Source organism: Gopherus evgoodei, chromosome 12, assembly GCF_007399415.2.
Source record: "Gopherus evgoodei ecotype Sinaloan lineage chromosome 12, rGopEvg1_v1.p, whole genome shotgun sequence".
NCBI classification, from domain to species: Eukaryota; Metazoa; Chordata; order Testudines; family Testudinidae; genus Gopherus; species Gopherus evgoodei.
In genome coordinates this window covers 43,399,121-43,419,534 of record NC_044333.1, presented here as the reverse complement: position 1 = coordinate 43,419,534, position 20,414 = coordinate 43,399,121, and the positions used below count along the sequence as shown (strand labels likewise).

The 20,414-nt window shown below is 52.1% G+C and overlaps 1 protein-coding gene across 4 annotated transcripts in view; it reads right to left on the bottom strand.

Annotated features, from left to right (window-relative positions):
* Positions 1-20,414, bottom strand: part of LOC115660332 (polyamine-modulated factor 1-binding protein 1-like) — a 351,977-nt gene that overhangs the window by 110,048 nt on the left and 221,515 nt on the right. For 2 of the 4 annotated variants that reach the window (XM_030581656.1, XM_030581654.1), the window contains 2 exons: positions 7,614-7,760; positions 1,968-2,051 (listed from right to left, as the gene is read on the bottom strand). In XM_030581656.1, the coding sequence (XP_030437516.1) occupies positions 1,968-2,051; positions 7,614-7,760 (231 nt within the window). Of the gene's footprint in view, positions 1-1,967; positions 2,052-7,613; positions 7,761-16,930; positions 17,352-20,414 lie in introns of those variants that run through there. The other 2 variants (XM_030581657.1, XM_030581658.1) reach the window with 2 other exon arrangements.

The following is a 20,414-nucleotide window of genomic DNA, read 5'->3' as shown; positions in this document are numbered from 1 at the left end:
CAATCCCTAGCCCACACTGACACAAAACTTATTACAAAATGGTCCCCAAAGACATCACAGGCAGGTGCAATATCTGCCATACCCTTGTTACTCTGGGAAGATATCTGACTCTGCCCCTCTCTGTCACTGGGAGAGTCCATGGAGCCACGCTCGGCTCTCACTCTTAGCCTCTCCAAACCAGAAGACAGGGAATGCAAAATCTGGGGCCAGACGTCATGGACAGGGAAAGGCCTCGCTGGCTGTGCCCACAAACAGAGAGAGATTGAGATGGCCCAGCTCTGTGCCCCCTGCACTGCAGAAAAGGCAAGTAGGGGCTGGGGTCTGTATGATTGGATCAGCTTGTTCCCCTTACATTAGAGAGGAAGTTGGTACAAGCAGAGGGGCTGGTTGATGGGACCTGCCTGGGCTTCTACATTGTGGGGTGACTGTAAGTGCGTTGGGGAGTCTAAGCGGGGGGCTGCACTGCAGGGTGGATGGGTCTAAGTAGAGGGGGCTGCACTGAGGGGGGGTAGGTGGGTCTAAGTGTGTGTGGGGGAGCAGGGAGTGCAGAAATGACAGTGTGGTAGGTAGGCCAGGGGGCAGTGGCCCAGCTGTATAGTGCCAGAGGTGCCTGCGGTAGGAAGGATGGTGAAATCTTTGCACTCCTTATACGTTCCCGGGAGCTTCATCTGCCTGGACTGGAAGCTCTGCCCTTCCCCTGGCTGCTCCTAGCCTGCACAGCCGTCCACTTCCCAAGTAATGAGAACGGAGATCCTGGAAGTCCCCGCCTGATGATTTATCCAGGTCACAAAGAGGACAGCCGGCTAACTGAGGTTAACAGCTTTCTTGGGTTCATTTCAAAAAGACATTAGCATGGGGCTGTATTAAACAATGATGTGCCAAATCCTGATTCATGCACCTGGTGAGCTCCCTGTCAGGCAGGGGGACCCAGCCGACAGGCAGGGCTGAGCTCTCGCCTTGAGGGCAGGCCCATAATTCATGCTCCTAGTGCTCAATTACACCTGACAAGCCAGGCCGTGGCTTCAGTACCTCACTCAGCTGAAACAGCCCTGTGTGGGCAGTCCCAAGCCTTCGCCAGTCAGGAGTCAGCCCCCCTGCACCATGAGACAAGCTTCAAAATAACAAGTTTAAACAAATGGGTGTTTTTCACCCGACCCTCCCCCCGCAACCCCGGTTTGTGTGTGATCAGCTCAGGGTCACAGTCTGGCCTCACCGACACAACCGGAAACACAGGCCTCCCTGACAAGAGGGGACCTTTGACCTCTGCTCCCCCGGACCACGGGGAGCTGTCAGCCTTGCTTCTCAGTGCCCCATCATGCCACACAGCTGCCCCCTCATATTCTCCCTCTGGGCGACTCCATGGTCTTCTCCCCCTACCTGTCTGTACCTTCACTGCCCTCACATTTCCCTCAGTCTCCTCCACTTCATGCTATCCCCCGAGGCCTCTGCCCTCCCCTGTACCTCCAGCTTCCTCCTGCTCCTCCTCACACCCTTGTACCTCTCTTGCTGTCCCTCCTTCCCCTACACCCGCACACCCCATCTGCTCCCCTTCCTTCCTCAGCACCCCCAGTCTTCCTCCTACTTCTTCCCCTGCCCCTGTGTACCCCTCCTGCTGTCCCTCCTCCCCCTACATGCCATACCCTCCTCTCCTTCCTCTGCACCCCCAGTCCTCCTCCTGCTTCTTCCCCTGCACCCATGTTACCCCTCCTGTTCCCCTTCCTTCCTTCCCCTGCATCCCCCAGTCCACCTTCTGCCCTAACATTCCCCAGCTCCCCCTCAGGCCATCTCCTACACCCAACCTTCCCCAGCACTCCCTCAGTCCGATCCCTGTCCCCCACCTCCCTCTATGCCCCTTGATCTGCCTCCTCCCCCCAGCTAGTCCTTACCTTCTTTTTAGTAACAGGTCTATTTACATGATCTCCGTTACTACTAACAAGCTTGTCTTCCATGCACTCAGGCTGTCTTACCTCTAACATCTGCTCGAGCTGATGGCCTCGTAGAGCCTCATTCTCTCCTGCTACCTGGGCCAGACGTGCATTACACTCCCCAAGCTGAAGAGAAAGGGAAACATATTAGACATTCAGCTCCACCTTAGAACGTAAGAACGGCCATACTGGGTCAGACCAAGGGTCCATCTCGCCCAGTAGCCTGTCCTCTGACAGTGGCCAATGCCAGGCGCTTCAGAGGGAATGAACAGAACACGGAATCATCAGGTGATCCATCAAGTGAACACTCATCATCATGCCAACAAAGCAACTGCATGTCTCTTCAAACCAGTGGCAAGTGTCACTCTCATGTATTCTTAACACAACTCACACATTCCCCTATTACCCAGGCCTTGAAGGCTCTGTCATGCAGGAAAAGGGGTAAACAGCAAGGTGGTTAAGTTTGCAGATAATACTAAATTACTTGCAACAGTTAAGTCCAAAGCTGACTGTGAAGAGTTACAAAGGGATCTCACAAAACTGAATGACTGGCAACAAAATGGCAGATGAAATTCAATGTTGATAAATGCAGAGTAATGCACACTGGAACACATAATCCCAACTATGCATACAAAATGATGGAGTCAAAATTAGCTGTTACCAATCAAGGAAGATCTTGGAGTCATCGTGGCTAGTTCTCTGAGAACATCTGCTCAACGTGCAGTGTCAGTCAAAAAACTAATAGAACGCCAGGAGTCACTAGGAAAGACAGAAAATACCACAACCACTATATAAATCCATGGTACACGTATACCTTGAAATATTGTGGGCAGTTCTGGTCGCCCCATTTCAAACAGGGTAGATTAGAATTAGGAAAGGTGCAGAGAAGCGCAACAAAAAATGATGAGTGTGGAGCAGCTTCCACACGATTAAAAAGACTGGGGTTGTTCATCTTAAAAAAGAGATTGCTAAGGGGGATATGATAGAGGTCACTAAAATCATGAATGCTGTGGAGAAAGTAAATAAGGAAGTGTTAGTTACACCTTCACATAACACAAAAACCAGGGGTCACTCAATGACATTAACAGGTAGCAGGTATTTCTTCAAACAGTGCGCTGTCAACCTATGGAACATATTGCCAGGGGACGTTGTGAATGCCAAAAGCATAACTGGGTTCAGAAAAGTATTAGATAAGTTCATGGAGGATCACTCCATCATTGTCTGTTAGCCAAGAGGGTCAGTGACAACTCCATGCTCCAGGCGTCCCAGAGCCTCTGACTGCTGGGACTGGATGACAAGGGATTGTTCACTCGATAGCTGCTGTTCTGTTCTCTCTCTCTGACGCAATACAGCACCCAGGCATGGAGTTAGGCCAGCACAATGGTAAATAATGCAACTAAGTGAACTCTGCTCTAGTTAGGACCTACAATTCTGCAGAATGCTCCGAGCACCTTGGATTCCAAGGCCCTGACCAGTGCAATGGTTCTGCAGCAGATTCAGTTTGCCATGTTGTCTAGTGCCATAACTGTGCTCGGTGCTTTACAGACAAGTAAGGCAACAAGGTTCCTGGCCTATGGTGCTTACAATCCAAAGAGGGCAGATGATAATGAGAAATGACTGCAGACCTTGGGGCTCAGGGATGGAAGGAGGAAGACAACAGAAACAGGCAATACAGCAGATCATATCCCTTAATTTGTCTTGTATATGTCTTATTTCCCTAGCTAGCTATGTGAGGTGTTTTTTTATGGTGCCTATCACCATTGGGTCTGAATTAAGACTAATCAAAACTGGAGTCAGCTGTGCTGGATCCCGTGCACACAAGGCTGTTCTTCCTCCTTGTTAGTCCTTACTGGTGCTGTTCCAGGTGAAAGTCTGGTTTCAAGGGGGAGGGATGCGGGCCTGACATGGTCTTGCCTGTTCTTGAGAAAACACAAGCTGCTTCCTTCCCTCCACCCCCCTCTTTCAGGTGAACAAGAGAAGAAACTAAGCTAAGGCCAACCCAAGAAAATTCTGCAGCCCCATTCCACCCCATGTCACAGACTTGTCCTCACGAGTCTGTGCCAACCTTCCAGCTCTGATCCCTTTTCTAGGGAGCTTCTGGCCTCCCTCCTCTTCAGTCTCCAGTTCTCTAGCCTCATCTCACCAGGGTCCCAGACAATGAAGCAGGCATAAAGTCTGGCTCCAAACTCTCCTTGCTTCCGATTCTCCAAGGTCATTAGTATTGTAGCCACAGTCCCATAGCAAAGTCTGCTTTTGGAACTTGTCTATATCTGACTGTCCAGCCAAATTCTGCACCCACTACTCGAGGCATCCCAGGAATGCCCCCAGACAGGGACAGTCTCTTCAGGGCTTCTCCCTAGCCAGGTTGCTTTGTTACCTCTTTCCAGTTCTGTTCTCCTAAGGCAGCGGTTCTCAAACTTTTGTACTGGTGACCCCTTTCACACAGCAAGCCTCTCATTGCGACCCCCTTTATAAATTAAAAACACTTTTAAATCTATTGAACACTATTATAAATGCTGGAGGTGAAGCAGGGTTTGGGGTGAAGGCTGACAGCTCACAACCCCACACGTAATAACCTTATAACCCCCTAAAGGGTTCCCGACTCTGAGTCTAAGAACCTTGTCCTCAGGGCTCCATAACAAAGCCCACTCAAACATTCCCCTCCGGTGTGGCCTCCTGTGAGGCCTCTTGACCAGACAGAGACAGAACTCCTGTCCCTTTCCTCATCTCTCTCAGTAGAGAAAGCTAAAGCCTGCTCCTTTCCAGGCTCCTTCTAGTCTCTTCACTGGAGACACCTACCAACAGCTTCTGCTCCCTGCAGATCTCTTTCCACTTGGAAGGAAGGGAGTTGTTTCTTTTCCCTTGCTACCTTTCCCAGCATTCCTGCCAGCCACACTCTCCTCAGGGACCTTGCTACAGGAACAGCGTAGGGCTGGGCCATGGACTTGCAGATATTCTGATCTCTTCTGGCATGATTTCCATGGCTGTGGTCCTGCCCTGAGAATGCTCTGTCCCATACTCTGTGTAGGGTGTAGAGCTCTGGCAAGCAAGTAGAGCAAGGTGTCTGAGCGCGCTCCAGGCTTGAGAGATGAGGTGCAGGATTGTGAACCCTGCTGGGTTAGGCTGGGGCCCCCGCAGGAGCAATGAGTCCTGGAATTAATGGCCTGTTTTCACAGATTCAAAGATTTTAAGGCCTCTATAATCATCTGGTCTCTCCAGCTACATAGTCTTGAAATTTAGGACAAGAAGCCTGAACCTGACGCTGCGAAGGAGGCGATCCACAGATGGTGATCTGGTCTCGTGGAGGTTAAAGAGAAGGGGAGAGATGCTCTGTGGTGCTCTGGAGGGATGAGGAGGCACAGGCCCAAACATGGCTTTCTGGGCTCTGTCCAATAGAAATGATTATAGCCAACACAGTGCTGTCCTCTTCACTCCCACAAGCTCTCCTGTGTCCCATCAATGCCACATGATCAGTGGCTTTATCCTTGCTGTGTGTTTGCTTTGTATTTCATGGCAAGCACACAGGCAGAGCTGGGAAGCACTGAGTGGAGCTGAGAGAAGAACAATTTGTGGAGGATGGTTTACGCAGAGAGAGAAGGAAGTGCTCCAGGCATAGATGGTGCTGTGAAAACAAGCACAGAGGCACACATGGGAGGGAAGAAAACAATAAGCATCAGAAAGCCAGGAGAGAGCAGAGCATAAAGTGCAAAGCGAGGGTAGGAGACAGGCTGAGCGACACCTTTCCAGCTCCGGTGGCATTCCAATGCTACTCAGACTCACCCGAACTGCCAGAGAGGGGCTGGAAGGCGTGATCACTGCAGCCCCACAGGCAGCCCTGGAAAGGGGGATCAGTGCTGGCAGCTTTAGCTGAATGGCCTGTTCAGTTAAACATGGAGCTGGAATACGATGAGCCCTGTGCGACCAAGACAAAGGCCTGGGGCCCGGGATGGCAGGGAGCCCCCAGCCTGGGGCCTGGCCCTGCATGCCTAGGGTGGCGGGGAGACCCCGGCCTGGGGCTGGGACAGTCTGATGGGATGACTGGTGGAGCTGAAATGCAGAGATCACCTTACTGATTCTGAATGCTTCAACTCCAGGCAAACCCTCCACGTCTGTGGCCAATGACACAAGCAGCAGCCCTTGCTTGGGAGTTTCACAGCATAAGGCTCTTGGCACCCTGCCTGGGAGGTGACCATCCCCTTCACCTGTCACACCACACAAAGGAGCTAGCATGTGTGAGCCAGGAAGGGCAGAGGGAGCAGGGAACGAGACAGAGCATCAAGATCCAGCCTGATTCCCTCTCCCGCATACACCGACACAGACTCACTTACAGGCAAATGCATAAATAGAGGAATGTGCACACATGATACACTCACAGACTCACAAATACACACAGTACATGCCCCAGAGCAGAGCTGCTCTCCACCCACGTTTCTGTATACAGCCCTTCCCCTCATGCATGACTTGACAGCAGGAGGAGCAATATCCTGTTACACTCCCGCCCAGGGCCAGAGCATCATCACAGCACCACCAAGCTACTTGCAACAAAACAAAATCAATTTTCTGCTAAAAACGCTGAAACGCTGCCATGTTCTGGACAATCCCTGCCACGGTTAGCTCACTCCTGTCCTGCAAGCAGGGACCTGATCCTCTGGGATTTAATCTTCCATTATTCGGAGCGATTTCCTTATCAGTTTGTTACACAGGCAGACAACTTGCTCAGGCTTATGGGATGCTGAAAGAGAGCTGCAATGGTCCAGTGGGTCACATAGTCAGGTTCGGCAAGTAGTCCTGTAGTCTACAGTGGGACCAGCTGCAGACTTTTGGCACTGGCTACCATCACACCACAGTCCACTTGCCATACTGATCCAAATGATGGCTGTGGTCAATACCCTTCACAGCTACGGGCACCCGACAAGCCAGCAAGCGTGGACCTCCACAGCTAAGGTGCCTGTGGAGGCAGCATGCCCTCCCCAGCTGGAGTCACACACAGCAGGAATAAATTGTCTAAGCAAAGAGTTTAACCCCTGGCAGACTTCGAAGCACAGTGCCTGCTAACAGAGATCTGTAAGGGAAAGAGGCCCAGTGGATACAGGAAGGGGAGGAGAAAATGTTAAAAGGGGACCTTGGGGCTACAAAGGAGCGAGGCACAAATACTGCCCAGCAGACAGGCTGTTGTCAGCGGCTGCAGAAGCACGGGGACACTTTCATTGTAAGGGTGTGTATCTTCTGAAGCAAATTCAAGATTTCTGTCCCAGGGAGCCAAGACCAATACATCTGAACAAGCCTCATCCTGACTCACCGATTACTGCTGTTACCACCCATTAGGACAGCTCCTTCCCAGGGGTACAGTCCCTCTCCTGTCCTCCACAGGGCCACTCTATTCCTCACTCAGGCTGTAGGGATCAATACCTAGGACATCAGCTCAATTGCAGCCGCTACCCCTGGAGTCAGGGTTTGGGCAAAGTGCATGTCTGCAGCCAGCAATGCAGCAGTTTCTCTCCTTGGCTTCCCATGCTCTCCCTTCCTCATTGGGAGCCTCCATTTTCAGGGCTTTAGCCCTTTCTCATACTACATCATTTGCATGAGAATAGAAGCATGTCACTGCTGGTGACTTAGGTTGCTAGTGCATGAAATAAAGTTACTAGCCAGGCCCCTACAGAGCTGGAGCAGGAGTGAAGTCTCCCTTACCTGCCTCTGGGATTCCTCCTGTAGCCTGCCGCTGGCCTCCAGGTCTCGTTCGAGCTGCTGCATCTGGCTGCATTTCTGCTCCAGTTCCGCCTGCCTCTCTGTCTGCTTGGTCTGCAGTTGATAGATCCTCTGCTCTTGAGCATCCAGCTATTGACCCGCCCAGGGAAAGAAAGAAAAAATGGAAAAAAAATCAATTAATACTAAACGGCTTAACAAAACCCTGAACAGCACAGGCCTGATGCTACTGGGGGTGGGGACTGAGGGGAGGAGAAACACCCCCTCCCATTAGCTGCAAGAACTTGATGGTCTGGGGACGGGAAGCCAATATGGTAGGTGCGATTTGCTAGCACACCAGCTGCAGCACTGACATGTCCAAGGCAGGGAGCTGCAGACGCTCCGCTGAGGGACACTTGCCCTCATCTGGTCTCGCGGGGAGATCTACGGAGCCTGGACAAGTGACAGAAATAGAAAGCAATGGTGCAAACACAGAGTTATTCAAATAAACAAACAAATAGCTCCCAGCGCTGGCTGCATGTTGCCGCTCCAGGCGGCTTTGTCCTGTGTTATGGAGCGCTGGGGCACTCTCCTCCGGCATCGCCTGTACAGAGAAAGGAGGGCCTTGGAACCTCGGTGGCCAGCACATCCCTTTTGTCTTGCAGGAGCAGGAGCTGGCTTTGAAGAATCTGGATTTTTGCATCGCGGCGTTCCAGCTGGAAAACGTTTACATGGAGAGGGAGAAAGGAAGACTCATGAATGCCAACCAGTGAGCAATCATCATGACAGGACTAAAGCACTGATCCCCAAAGCTAACTGTGCACAGGCCCCATCACTGACTGGCGTCTCAACTGCAGGGGACTTTCTCTGGACAGGCACAGTGGGAGAGGTGGCAGTAACTGCTTCCTCTCTGCAATGGCCAGGTGTGACTTCTGTCGCTGGCAGAGCAGACAGCGACTGGGAGGCAATAGATTTTGCTGGCCACAGATCCTGAGGTTGGTTTTTTTTAAAACTCAGCATTGGGAAATCCTCTGCAGTGATTGGTCAGTAGCGTGGCGATATCCTGACTTGACAGCTGGGGTTGGAAGCACTTTTGCTCCTTGTCCCTCTCCACAGGTGATATCAACACACCTCATTTACTGGGGCCTGGGGTGGCCCAGAGGAGGGCTTGTTTTAGGAGAAAATGGATTATCTTCCATGATCTAGTAAGGCTAAACAAAAAATGCACATTAACTAAAAACAGTAACAGCTTCCCAAGCACCAGGCCACTTGAGAGGAGAGACATGGGGTCTAGAAAGGACGTGGCTGCAGCATCCTCCCACTGAAAATTAGCCATGTATTGCTCCTCCTGCCACAACTTCTCCCACTCTTCTGTCTCCAGCAGGAAAGGATACATGAAGCTTCAGCCTCACTAAGCTCGCCCACTCAAAGGCTTCCCATACAGAGAAGGCCCCAGGCATGATGCACTTATGATCAACCACAGAAATCTCTTCCTAGAGCCAGTGAAGAACAAAGGCCTGGACAATTCCACGAGCGCTAAAATGCCCAGGTCCCTACACATTTGATTCTTGTCCAGAGCTGCTCCTCTGGAACTCACAGCCCCTCCCTAGGTCCCCACTGCCCTGTATAGCCCAGAGCTCTCCCTTGCAGAGCCCACAGCACCTCTTCAGGTCCCCACTATGCTGTATGGCCCAGAGCTCACCACTGTGGGGCCCACAGCACCTCCTCAAATCCCCCACCATGCTGTACGGCTCAGAGTTCCCCTGCAGAGCCCACTGCACCTCCCTGGGTGCCCCACAAGCCTGTATGGCCCACAGCTCCCCTGCAGAGCCCACAGCACCTCCCTGGGTCCCCCACAACCCTGTATGGCTCAGAGTTCCCCTGCAGAGCCCACAGCACCTCCCTGGCTCCCCCACAACCCTGTACGGCTTGGAGTTCCCCTGCAGAGCCCACAGCACCTCCCTGCGTCCCCCACAACCCTGTACGGCTTAGAGTTCCCCTGCAGAGCCCACAGCACCTCCCTGGGTCCCCCACAACCCTGTACGGCTCAGAGTTCCCCTGCAGAGCCCACAGCACCTCCCTGGGTCCCCCACAACCCTGTACAGCCCAGAGCTCCATATGGCTGAAACCAAACTGAGACCAGTGGGGGACAAACAGCCACAACATGGCCCAGCCCAAAGAGCAGTGGTGGAAGGGGACAGTGGAAAGAGGCAGGCTTGCATCTGCAACAGGAATCAGAGTCTCTCCCCCAGACGTCAGGAGTCAGCCTCAGCTCAGAGCTGTAACCAACGGCACTGTTAAGGAAGCTGCACATATGTGCTGCAAAGGCCTGCTTGCGTCTGGAAGGTGCAGCACCAGATGGGCTCCAGCTGCTGCTCTGAACCCTCGGTGCAGATGCTCTACAAAGATGTGCCTAGCAGCTCAATCAGCTCCATACCTTGGTGCAGCTCTATAAAACTAACTACACCAAGCCAAGTAATGGGCAGCCTGCCTGGGCTCCCGGTGCTGCGAGTTAGAGATCAAGCCCTGGAGACTGGGGCTTACTGTTAAACAAGGCTGGTCTTCTTGACATGGTTAGTCTCCAGGGGCCTTTACCTCTGTTTTCAGGAGCTCGTTGGTTTGGGAAGATGAGGGGAGACTTTCACAAGGACGGGATCCAGGAGCACTGCTAACCTAGAACACAACATCACGGAGGTTAGGCTGCCTGGCTGCCCAGATAAACAGCAGCAGCAGCTGGCTCAACAGCGTACGTTGTCCCAGTCACAGCCCAAGGATGAAGCACTGAGAACACGCTCCCAGCACTACATTGTGGCCAGCAGCGCGGCAGAGGTGGCAGCCCTTCCCCATGGCCAGCCTTTTGGGATTTGGCACATCACCCGGTCACACCTCCTGAACTGCGCAAAGCCCACTAGCAGCTGTGGCCTCTGGAACCAGCCTATGAAAACTATCACTTCGGGCTGCAGCCCTTTGGAGCCCCCCATGCTGATGTCACCAGTTCCCTCATTCCCTTAGGGTCTGAAGGTTTGGTTGCCCTTCAAGTGTTTACAGACTAAACAATATAGGACTGAAAAATGACTGAGAAAAGGTCTCCAAGCTCCCATGTTGCAGCCACCTCTGCCTGGTTCCCATGACTGTCCCTCAAAAGAGAAATCTCTCTCATCTCCCAACCTTGCCACCCAAACTCTCCCAGAAGAAATGGCTGCCCTCCCCAGTCCACCCCACCCCTGACTCCTACTGGGCTGAGGAACCTCTCCCTCTCATCAGTTTCCTCCCCCCTCCTCCCCCCGAAGGAATCTGGAACACAGAACAGGACACCCTTCAACCTACCCACTCTACCATGGGGCAGAAAATCATGGACTAGCCAGCTCCCCCAGAACCCTGGCTGATTTCAGGAAGTGCCCTATCTAAAAGAAGGGGGGTCTCCTGGCAGCCACACTCCCAGGCCCTGACTGCTCAGAACTCTGGGATTTTTGTCTGTGTCTGGCCTCACACAATGAGCTCACTAGGGGTTCCTGCTGAACAGGCTGTCTGTACCCCCCCTTTCTGGCATGGCTGCAGGTGGGTAAAAAGAACAGAGCTCAAAGCTTTTTGCACTGTCCTGCAGACAACACGATGAGGGAGACGCAAGCTGCAGAGGCATTGGCTATGGTGCTCCCTGTGTTCACCACTTCCGCCCTCACCGATATTACTGGAAACAACATGTGGTCAGTAGCACCTAGAAGCCTGACCCAGGCCACCGTACCAGGCACTGCACAAACCCAGAACAGGAAGTTTGTGCCTTCCTCTGCACTGCCCCTGATCTGGCAGCCTCAGCCCCTTTCTGCCCCAGGGCACTACGTGCCAAACCCCCCCTCTCTTGAAAACCCACTCCGGGAAGCCCCCAAAAGCAAATCCATGTCAGTATTGTACCAGCACCACTCCAACTCTGCCACGCTTCCTGCTGCCTCCCCCAAGGTATTCCCAGTTAGCGTTACCCTCTGGGGGCTCCCGGGGTATCCTGTCAGGGGCAGGCGCTGTGCATCATTGTGCCTCGTGCGGCCAGTGTGTTACAAACAGGCCCACTTGGCTGCCCGCACTGCCCCCTCAGTCACCTGCACAGCAGCTGAAGAGCTCTAGTGAAATCTAGCCAAACCCTATGAACATGTCGGAGATGGCCTTGAATACATCCAGAGGCTAAGATGCGTTTAATTAGTACCTATCTGACTAAATCTAGCTACTACTAATATAGTAATTAAATGTGAATTAATACAAATATATTTACCGAAGACTGTCACCCAGTTATCAACATTCATAATTAATTGGAATATTAGTAACATAAAAGGATGTTAATATCTAAATTAAATCTGTCATGGAGCCACCATCATCTTCATATAGTGACTTCCTCAAAGCTGTAGCGCTTTAGTGCTGCCCTACGCTATACACCACAATGGGAAACGGCTGGAGTCGCACAGGTGAGCACTCAAAACGCAGCAAATCCTCCGGGGACGTCACTGTGTGCGTGTAAATCTGGGCTTGTGAGCAGCCACAATCAGAGAGAACATGCCCATGGGGGGCAATGTGGAAAAGGCAGTTCCTGGGACAGATGCCAGGCCTCTAGAAACAGACAGGATTTCCTTTTACTTCGACTGTAACTAAGCCAAGGATCCGCATCTAGATTACCTTGTGCTGAGTTAAGTACTAGATATGTTCTGCCAGCTAGGACTTTACATATGGTTTTCAGTCTTTTCTGAATCCCAAGACCAATTCCACCCAGTGGGGTGACCTGTACAGAGTGCCCCAAAGAAAGAAACCACCCCTAGAAGGGAGGGGTTCTGACGTCTCACCCTATTCAAAGGCTTTGATCAGAAGGGCATAGAAGGTGGACCCTCTCTCAGACCATTTGTTGCGCACAAGGAAGTGGTTCGGACAAACACAAGGCAGGTGGCTATTCAGCCAAGAGCAGCAGTTCTCAACCTTTCCAGATGTCTCTACCCATTTCAGGAGTTGGATTGGTCTTGTGTATCCCCAGTTTCACCTCACTTAAAAACTGTCTGCTTACAAAATCAGGCATAAAAATACAAAACAGTGTCACAGCCACTGTTACTGAAAAACTGCTGACTTTCTCATTTTTACTATATAATTATAAAATAAATCCATTGGAATATAAATATTGTACTTACATTTCTATGTGAAACTGAGCCTGTTTTTCACTTGTGAGCCTTGTCTGAAGCCCAGGCCCTGCTGCCCGGGGCTGAAGTATTTAACTTAGCTTTGCAGAGGGCCCCAGGCAATTGCTCTGCTTGCCACCTCCTAATGCCAGCCCACCATTTGTGACCCCCCCAAACCCATCCCATGACCACTCGTGGGGCTGCATACCCCAGGTCAAGAAACACTGATCTAGATGAGTGGTGTACCCCTGGAAGACCTCTGAGTACCCCCAGGGGTACATGCACCCTTGGTTGAGAACTACTGCCATAGAGGACACATGGGTTTAGCGGGCGCAGGCACTATGGCATCCAGCAAAGTCAGGCCTGGTCCACCAGACTGTGGCTTTGTACCTACTCTGTCCTTTCTTGCATGTCACAGGCCTAATGAACATCCTGCGGTTTTCTGGAGGCCTGGCCAAATAACAGGGCCAAAAGCCAGCCGTGGTTAGAGGCCTGGAGAGAGAATGAACAGACTGGAGTCTTTACCCAAGGTGGAAGAAGAACAGGAAAGGGGATATATTTAAGGGATTACATAATAAAGAAGGCTGTAGAGGAAGTAGCACATACACCTCTCTCATAAGACTAGGACAAGGGGACTGTCCACAACACTCAAAGGATCATACTGAACACTGAAAAAATGAATTACTTACGAACACAACACAGACCACCCATGGAACTCACTCCCACATGATATCATTGAGGCCGAGAGCCTAGCAGGACTCTAAAAAGGAGAGGACATTTGGATGGATGAGACTAGTCTCAGTCACATTAAAGAGTTAAACTGCCCCTGGGACTCCTGCTTCAGGGCGTCTGAAGGAACATGGAGATGGGCATCTCCATCAGCAGGACCTGTTCACACGCAGGACAGTCCTGTGCCTTGAGCTCCTGCTTTACCGTCCAAGGCTCTTGCATCCTGCTGCACTGAAGCATGAGAGGTTCAGCCATGCTCAGACCAAGCCTCCTCTGAGGGGTAAGGGAGCCTGCATGGGAGAGGACTAGCTGCCTTCTGTGGCAGGAAGGGCGGAGTCTGGTAACAGAAAGTACAGCACAGATTCACTATTCCAGGCAGGCGGGGCACATTTCAGCTACAGTCCCCAACAAGCTAGCCTCACAGAGGTCAAGTTAGGGTGCACCAGCCGGGGCACTGAGCTTTCTCTCCCAGACTTTCCCTGCTGTGCGTATCCTACTCCTTTGGCAAGCAGAATAATGCACTTGTGGCCTCACATGTTGACTGTGCGAGGAGAGGGGTTACCGCAGCAGCTCTCCCTTACCAGAATCTGTCACACAGGGCAGGGGGCTGCAGGTACCATTTCGGTCTGAGCTAGACGAGAGAGTGTATCCTGCAGTATTGCCGGCCTGGCACAGCCTGCCCCTCTCTTGCCAGCCAGACACAGGAACAGCCACGTGTTGCCCACCTTCCCCTCAAAAACAGGAATCCATTTGCTTGCTGCAGGAGAGTCGGTGGCATGTTTAGGGTGAACATTCCCCCCACTTCCCTTCCTCTCTCATTTAAGTGGAATCAGTTGTGCCATTTCTGCTTTGCTTTTCAAAAGCAATTACTTTCATGTTATTTCTATAGACATTCACAGAGAGCGAGCGAGCGAGGGCTTGATTATCCATCGCCACCCTCGTCCCGTGGCTTCTGCAGCGGCGGTGAAGTATTAAATTAAATGAGGTGTCTATGGAGCTGCGATGGTTTCAGGTCAGAGACGCTATGGAAAGCTGTATGCTGCTCTGCTCCTGTATATGTAAATGGATATATTAAAACCACTGATGTCAACTTGCAACACTCATCTCCTCTGCTCTCAGGTGATCTAAGCTGATTGCTGAGGCAATTACTGCGAAGGGAAGGAAAATCATGGCCTCCTGCTCATCCCTGAGCTGCTGGAGTTTAATTGCTTAGTGTAGCTGAAGCTGCAGCTCCTTCTCCCTTGTGCGCGCGCACACACACACACACACACACACACAAGCATTTCACACAAGGAAATACATACAGGAATGCTCAGTTTTGGTGAAGCAAGGACAGCGAGAAGCACCCCAAACACAGAGACCACAACATGAAAAACAACCATGTTTTAAAATGAATAAGCCACTACAGCAACCAGAGCAGCAATGGAGGGGGGAAAACCATAGTCACAAAACACAAGCTCACAGCAGCAGCCTCTCTCATGCTCTACCCCTTGGACCCAGAGTCACCGTAACACAGAGCCCTTCCATAAAGGGTAGAAAATTAACAAGGAGTCCGGTGGCACCTTAAAGACTAACAGATTTATTTGGGCACAAGCTTTCGTGGGTAAAAAAACCCTCACTTGATGCATTTGAAGAAGTGGGTTTTTCATCCACAAAAGCTTATGCCCAAATAAATCTGTCAGTTTTTAAGGTGCCACCAGACTCCTTGTTGTTTTTGTGGATACAGACTAACACAGCTACTCCCTGATACTTGAGTGCCACCGGATTCCTTGTTGTTTTTGTGGATACAGACTAACATGGCTACTCCCTGATACTTGACACCATGCAAAGTAGAAAATTAGGCCTCCCCAAACCATGTGAAGCAGGTCAGAGCCATTAGCGAGGCACTGTCAGTGTCCTACCCTCGTGAGTCCCGACTCCCAGCCCTGCTATAGAAGCACTAGATCACATTTACACTTGCTTCAGCAAAGGGTGCAGCTCAGACAGTGCGGAGGACAGTTTAACTGCAAGCAGAGGGAAAACCACGTTCAGCACCAGCGCTTATAACCATTCAGCTGCAGCAGCGCTTCCATTTGGGATCACCTAGGGTTTGTCTACACTGCAATGTGCAGCATGACTGCAGCACAGGCAAACAGACCTGCGCTAGCTTGAATGAGGGCAGCATGGGCTGTGCAAGCCTATCCAGGACCCTGGCTACGTGCCTGTGTAACCCAGGCCTGCTCGGTGCAGCGCTGCCCCCCTTTAGTGGGATCTCGACCATCCAGAGATTGGTGAGAGCATTTGGCTTTTAGTTCATGCAGTAGAGGCTTGTATACTAAGCTTTAGCAGTCCCCGGTTCGATCCTGCCTGCCACCAACCAGAGTTTGTTGGCGTTACACTTGAACGACTAGCCCACGCTGCCGCGGCTTCAAAGCTACTGTTGTTTGAGCTAGCTTGATCAAAGTTAGCTTGAGCATGGCTGTACGTGCTGCACGGACACCTCTGACTGCAGTGTAGACATACTGAGTGCCGACCAGGCCTGAGGGCTTGTCTACAGCGTGGGGTGTGAACTGCAGAAACCAGCAAGTGGTGTGCTCTCACTGCCCCACGTGCTGGTGCAAAACAAAAGGCACCTAGCTTGCATTAACATAGTCCGAGTTCACGCCAGCAGCGTGCACATGGACACTTAGAACACAACACTGTGGTGCACTCTGCACTTCACACCACTGGAGTCCACACTGTGGTGCCACAGAGGTTTAGTCTAAGGGCTTGTCCACCAAGGGAAGTTAGTGCCCAGGGAGCGAGGGTGTGAGCTTAAAGCAAGCTGGCTCCTCCGCAGTAACTCCCTGTGGGGATACTCTCACAACGCACTCAGGTGCTTTAGCTCAGTACTCGGCCCAAGTGCACAAAGGCACTTGAGCGGTAAGAGTCCTGTCACAGTAGTGAGTGTGCACCAGTTGCTGCTGGCTTCTCCCTGTGTAGAGAGGTCCTAAGGCTCCTGGAACCTGTTAATTCAAACGACAGATATCAGTTAAGAAGTATAAAAAACTGAGGACAAGAATCCAGTGCCCAGTTAAACTCTGCACACAGACACAGTGGCTCGTGCATGTACACACACAGGCTGACAGGCGTTTAGGCTGTCTTTTAAATCCTCCTCTCTAAATGCTTTGTTCCTACTGCTAAAATAATCCATGCTGTGGTTTAAGCAGGCTGGCTGGTTCCCATCCTCCCAGACTCCCGAGGGGAAGGCCCGCAGGTGTCAGCCTTAAGTGGGACATGGTGGATAAGCCTGGTGGAATCCCTGGGTGCATGCAAGAAAGGCATGATTCCACCCCAGCAGATGTAAAGGCCCAAGGCCCAACACTGGAGGAGGCACATACAGAGATGGGGGGAGGGTAAGTGAGGGCAGAGGGGTGGCTTGCCCTGTGTCATACAAACAACAACATCAATATTTATAAGAGGCATTACCTGGATGCATTCTGCCCTGGGGGGCCCCTCATTTTCCCAGGGTATAGACGTGCTCAGAATCTAAAGGGTTACAGCTTCAATGGTGGGGATCAAACCACAGGGCTTTCTCATCCTGAGGCAATTCTTTCTGCGACAGAGTGTAGGGCCAGGAAGCCTGACGCTTCTGTCAGTTACGTGGGGGCTCATCGCAGTAACTCCTGGACGAGACTGAAGCTGCACCCACGGGAGGCGGGTCAGCCCCACAAGTTTATGTTCTGCTTCATTCTGTGATTTTCTCCAATACATTTTGCTCTGTTCCAATGCCTGCCCTGAGTTGGGTGACAGTCAGTGAGGACAGACCCTGCCAAGAGCCTGGCGCAGTAGAGATGATGGGCAGAGCAGAGGGGGAGGAACCACAATTCCTTCCTCAAAAACTACTCGGCAGAAGCTGGCTGTGGTGAGGGTAGATGCCACGACTGCCTCTGTAAGGTATCAGAAGCGAGCAGTCAAGCCACAGCACAGAGTATTTGCCAAATAATAAATGGGGGATTTTTTTGTTTCCCTGCTGCTGCTGAGCCACAGCCAGGAGAGCTGGAACGTCCTTTTCCTTGCCGGTTTGGGCAGAGATTCTGCCATTGCCACATGACTCTAGCTGGCGTGAGACTCCCTCCAAAGCCCGGGGGCTAGCACCGCTGGAGGAGCATGCCCTTCTTTAGCGTCAGACACGCACAGAGCCTTCCTTGCTGCATTCCATGGGTCTGCCAGGCTCCTGCCACACCTCTTGCTGGAGCTGGATTTGCAGCCAAAGGATGAGAGTCTCTCTTCCAAGCTGCCTGTCTCTTTTCATTTAGCTCAGAGCCCCTCCCCCACTGCTGCTGCTGGTTTATTCAACACTTGAGGGAACTGCAGATGAAATGGCTGAATCAAAATTGCAGGCAATAGAGCTATTCCCTCCCTCGCCTGCCCAGCCAGAGTCCTTGTGCACATGGCCTCTCACGCAGCCCCCAGGCACCAGAGGAGCACTACCAGGCACACCCAGAGGATCCCAAAGGCCCCATTATTTGCTTCTCACAGCAGCCCCTACTTGTCCAGCCAGGTAAATGAGCAGAAGGTGTGTCCCTGAATGGGGGGACGTGCCAGCGGAGAGAGGGCATGGACATCACTCTGGAGCAGCACAAGGTGCGACAGCCTGTGTTACAGAAAGACCAGCAGGCCTCTGATTCTGCTCACATGAGCATGCCTGAGACCCCTGACAAGTGCAGAGACGAGGAGGTGTCATCTCTTTTATTGGACCAAGTGCTGCTGGTGAGATATTCCCTCTCCCACTCATCTCTCCAATACCCTGGGACTGGCGCTGCAGTGTGGACAGAGCACAACCCCTCCCTGGCCTCCCAACCCCAGCACACAAACAATTCACAGTCAGATATGTGCAGGCACAACCAGGGTCCCTCCCAATGCTGGGCACAATTGACAAGGCTGAAAATCCAGCCTACATCGTGTGTGTGCAGGGCAGGGGGGGAAGCCCCACTGCACTCCTCCCACCTCCTGGGCAGTGAGGGGCAGGGAAGGTTAGCACTGGCTCCATTCCCTGGCAAGGCACAAGACAAAGCTCTTCTATGTACTCAAGCCCTTCCCAAGGAGCAAATCCTGCCCTCCCCTCGGTGCTTGCAGGGCTCTGCGGCAGAAGCCAATCCAATTTGCACTTGTGCTGTTTTTAAACTTATAAATGTACCCAGAGCATGCGGGGAAGGGCAGGTTTTCAGAACCAGCAGGAAGCTGATGTGCTTCTTTGCCATGCACCCACCACACCAAGGAGATGGCACATGCACAAGCCCCCTGGGCAGGGAACTAAACAGAGTCCTCCGGACTGTGCTGCTGTCAGCTTTCCCTTCCGCCCACTGCCATGGGCCTGTTTCCCCACTCAGAGCTGCACTTTGTCCCCTTTGGGGTCAGAGTCTGGAAATTACACACTGGGACTTGGCTGTAGCCTGAAGTCCCTGGCAATTTCTGAGAGTGGAAAACAGCTGCCATAAAGAGAAAGGGGAGCGTTGGAAATTCTAATGGTCTCCTGCTACTGTCACTGAAGAGTAATGACTTGGACTCTGGGCTGCACGGACAAATAATATTGTGTGACTGCACCTTCCGTCTGTGCAGCCTGCCTTCCCCCAGGTTTCATTCCCAACCTCTGCAGAAATAAGTGACTCAGGGTGGGGAGGGGGAGCTGGAGTCAAATTCTTTATTAGGGAAAATGTGCAAGCCCCTCTGTTTCCATTTGAATAGCATTTCATTCTGTCCAGGTCAATGTTTGCTGATCAGTTCTGCCACCTGGAAAAGCTTTGATTAAACCTCCAAGCCCTTGATCTGAGAACACAGGAAAGCGGTCAAAAGGAGAAGGGAGGTGCAGGGCCTGGGAGACAGAGGAAATAACTAGAGAAGTCACTGCGCAGTTGTCTGGCAGCTGCCCTGCCAAATATTTACCCCCCTCAGAGTTCTGACTCATCAAAAGATTACAGAGCCTACTCCAGTGCCTGCCCACCTGTCTGTCACCAGGATGCAGGCCAGGCCCAGAGGCCACAGGTACCCAACATTTGTTTTGCAGGCCCTGCCCTGAATCAGCTCCTTGGCACCAGAGTGCAGCTAGGGCTGGCAAAGCAGGAGCTTTTATTTCCTTACAGGCAAGGAGAGATTGTAAGACCTTGGAATGCACCTAGTCTGTAAGGATCACAACAGCAGATTCCACTACCATCCTTCTAAGCTCCTGAATGTGCTGAACAGCAGCAATGACTTACTCCAGATTTATATCATGTAACCATGAGCAGAACCTGTCTTCTCGAGTGACAGTGACACCAGCCCCAGCCCGTTGATAGCATCAATGCAGCTTCCTTAACCCTGTAAACTCACAGCCACGGCCTGCATTGGGAGGGCTCTAGAGAGAAGCTGCTCTGCAGTGCAGCTCAGCTCCCCACTCACTCACACACCTGGGAAAACATGGGCATGCTGATCAGCAGTCACTCCCGCTGTAAAGTCAATGGGTTTTCCTCCCCTAGAAATGGGCTAAAGATGGACAACCTACAAACATGCACTCAATTATTAAAGGCTTCACATTAGACCAAAGAAGCCAAGATCCCCTTGCATCACACAAACTGCTGATAAATCAAATTTGAGCTGGTGCTGAAGCTGGAAGGGTGCAGTGCCCAGTGGCTGAAGAGGGCTGAGGCAATCCAGCGCTGCGGTGAAGTGGTGTGCAGGTGATCTGGTAGCTGGGATGTCAATGGGTACTAGAGGCAGCCCGCAGTAACAACTGGATTTCTCGCAGGGTGTAGCAATGTGCCCTCACCCCTGCGGCGTCTCCTGCTGGTTGTTGGGAATTAGCTCTTCCAGCCGCCGGAGCGCCCTCTACAGGCCGGTGATCTGCTACCGCTTGGCCCTGTGTCCCTCCCAGATCTGGTGCCCTGTTATCTGGGGTGCTGCCCCCTGGCAGCACCCCCTTTCTCTCAGGGTGTCC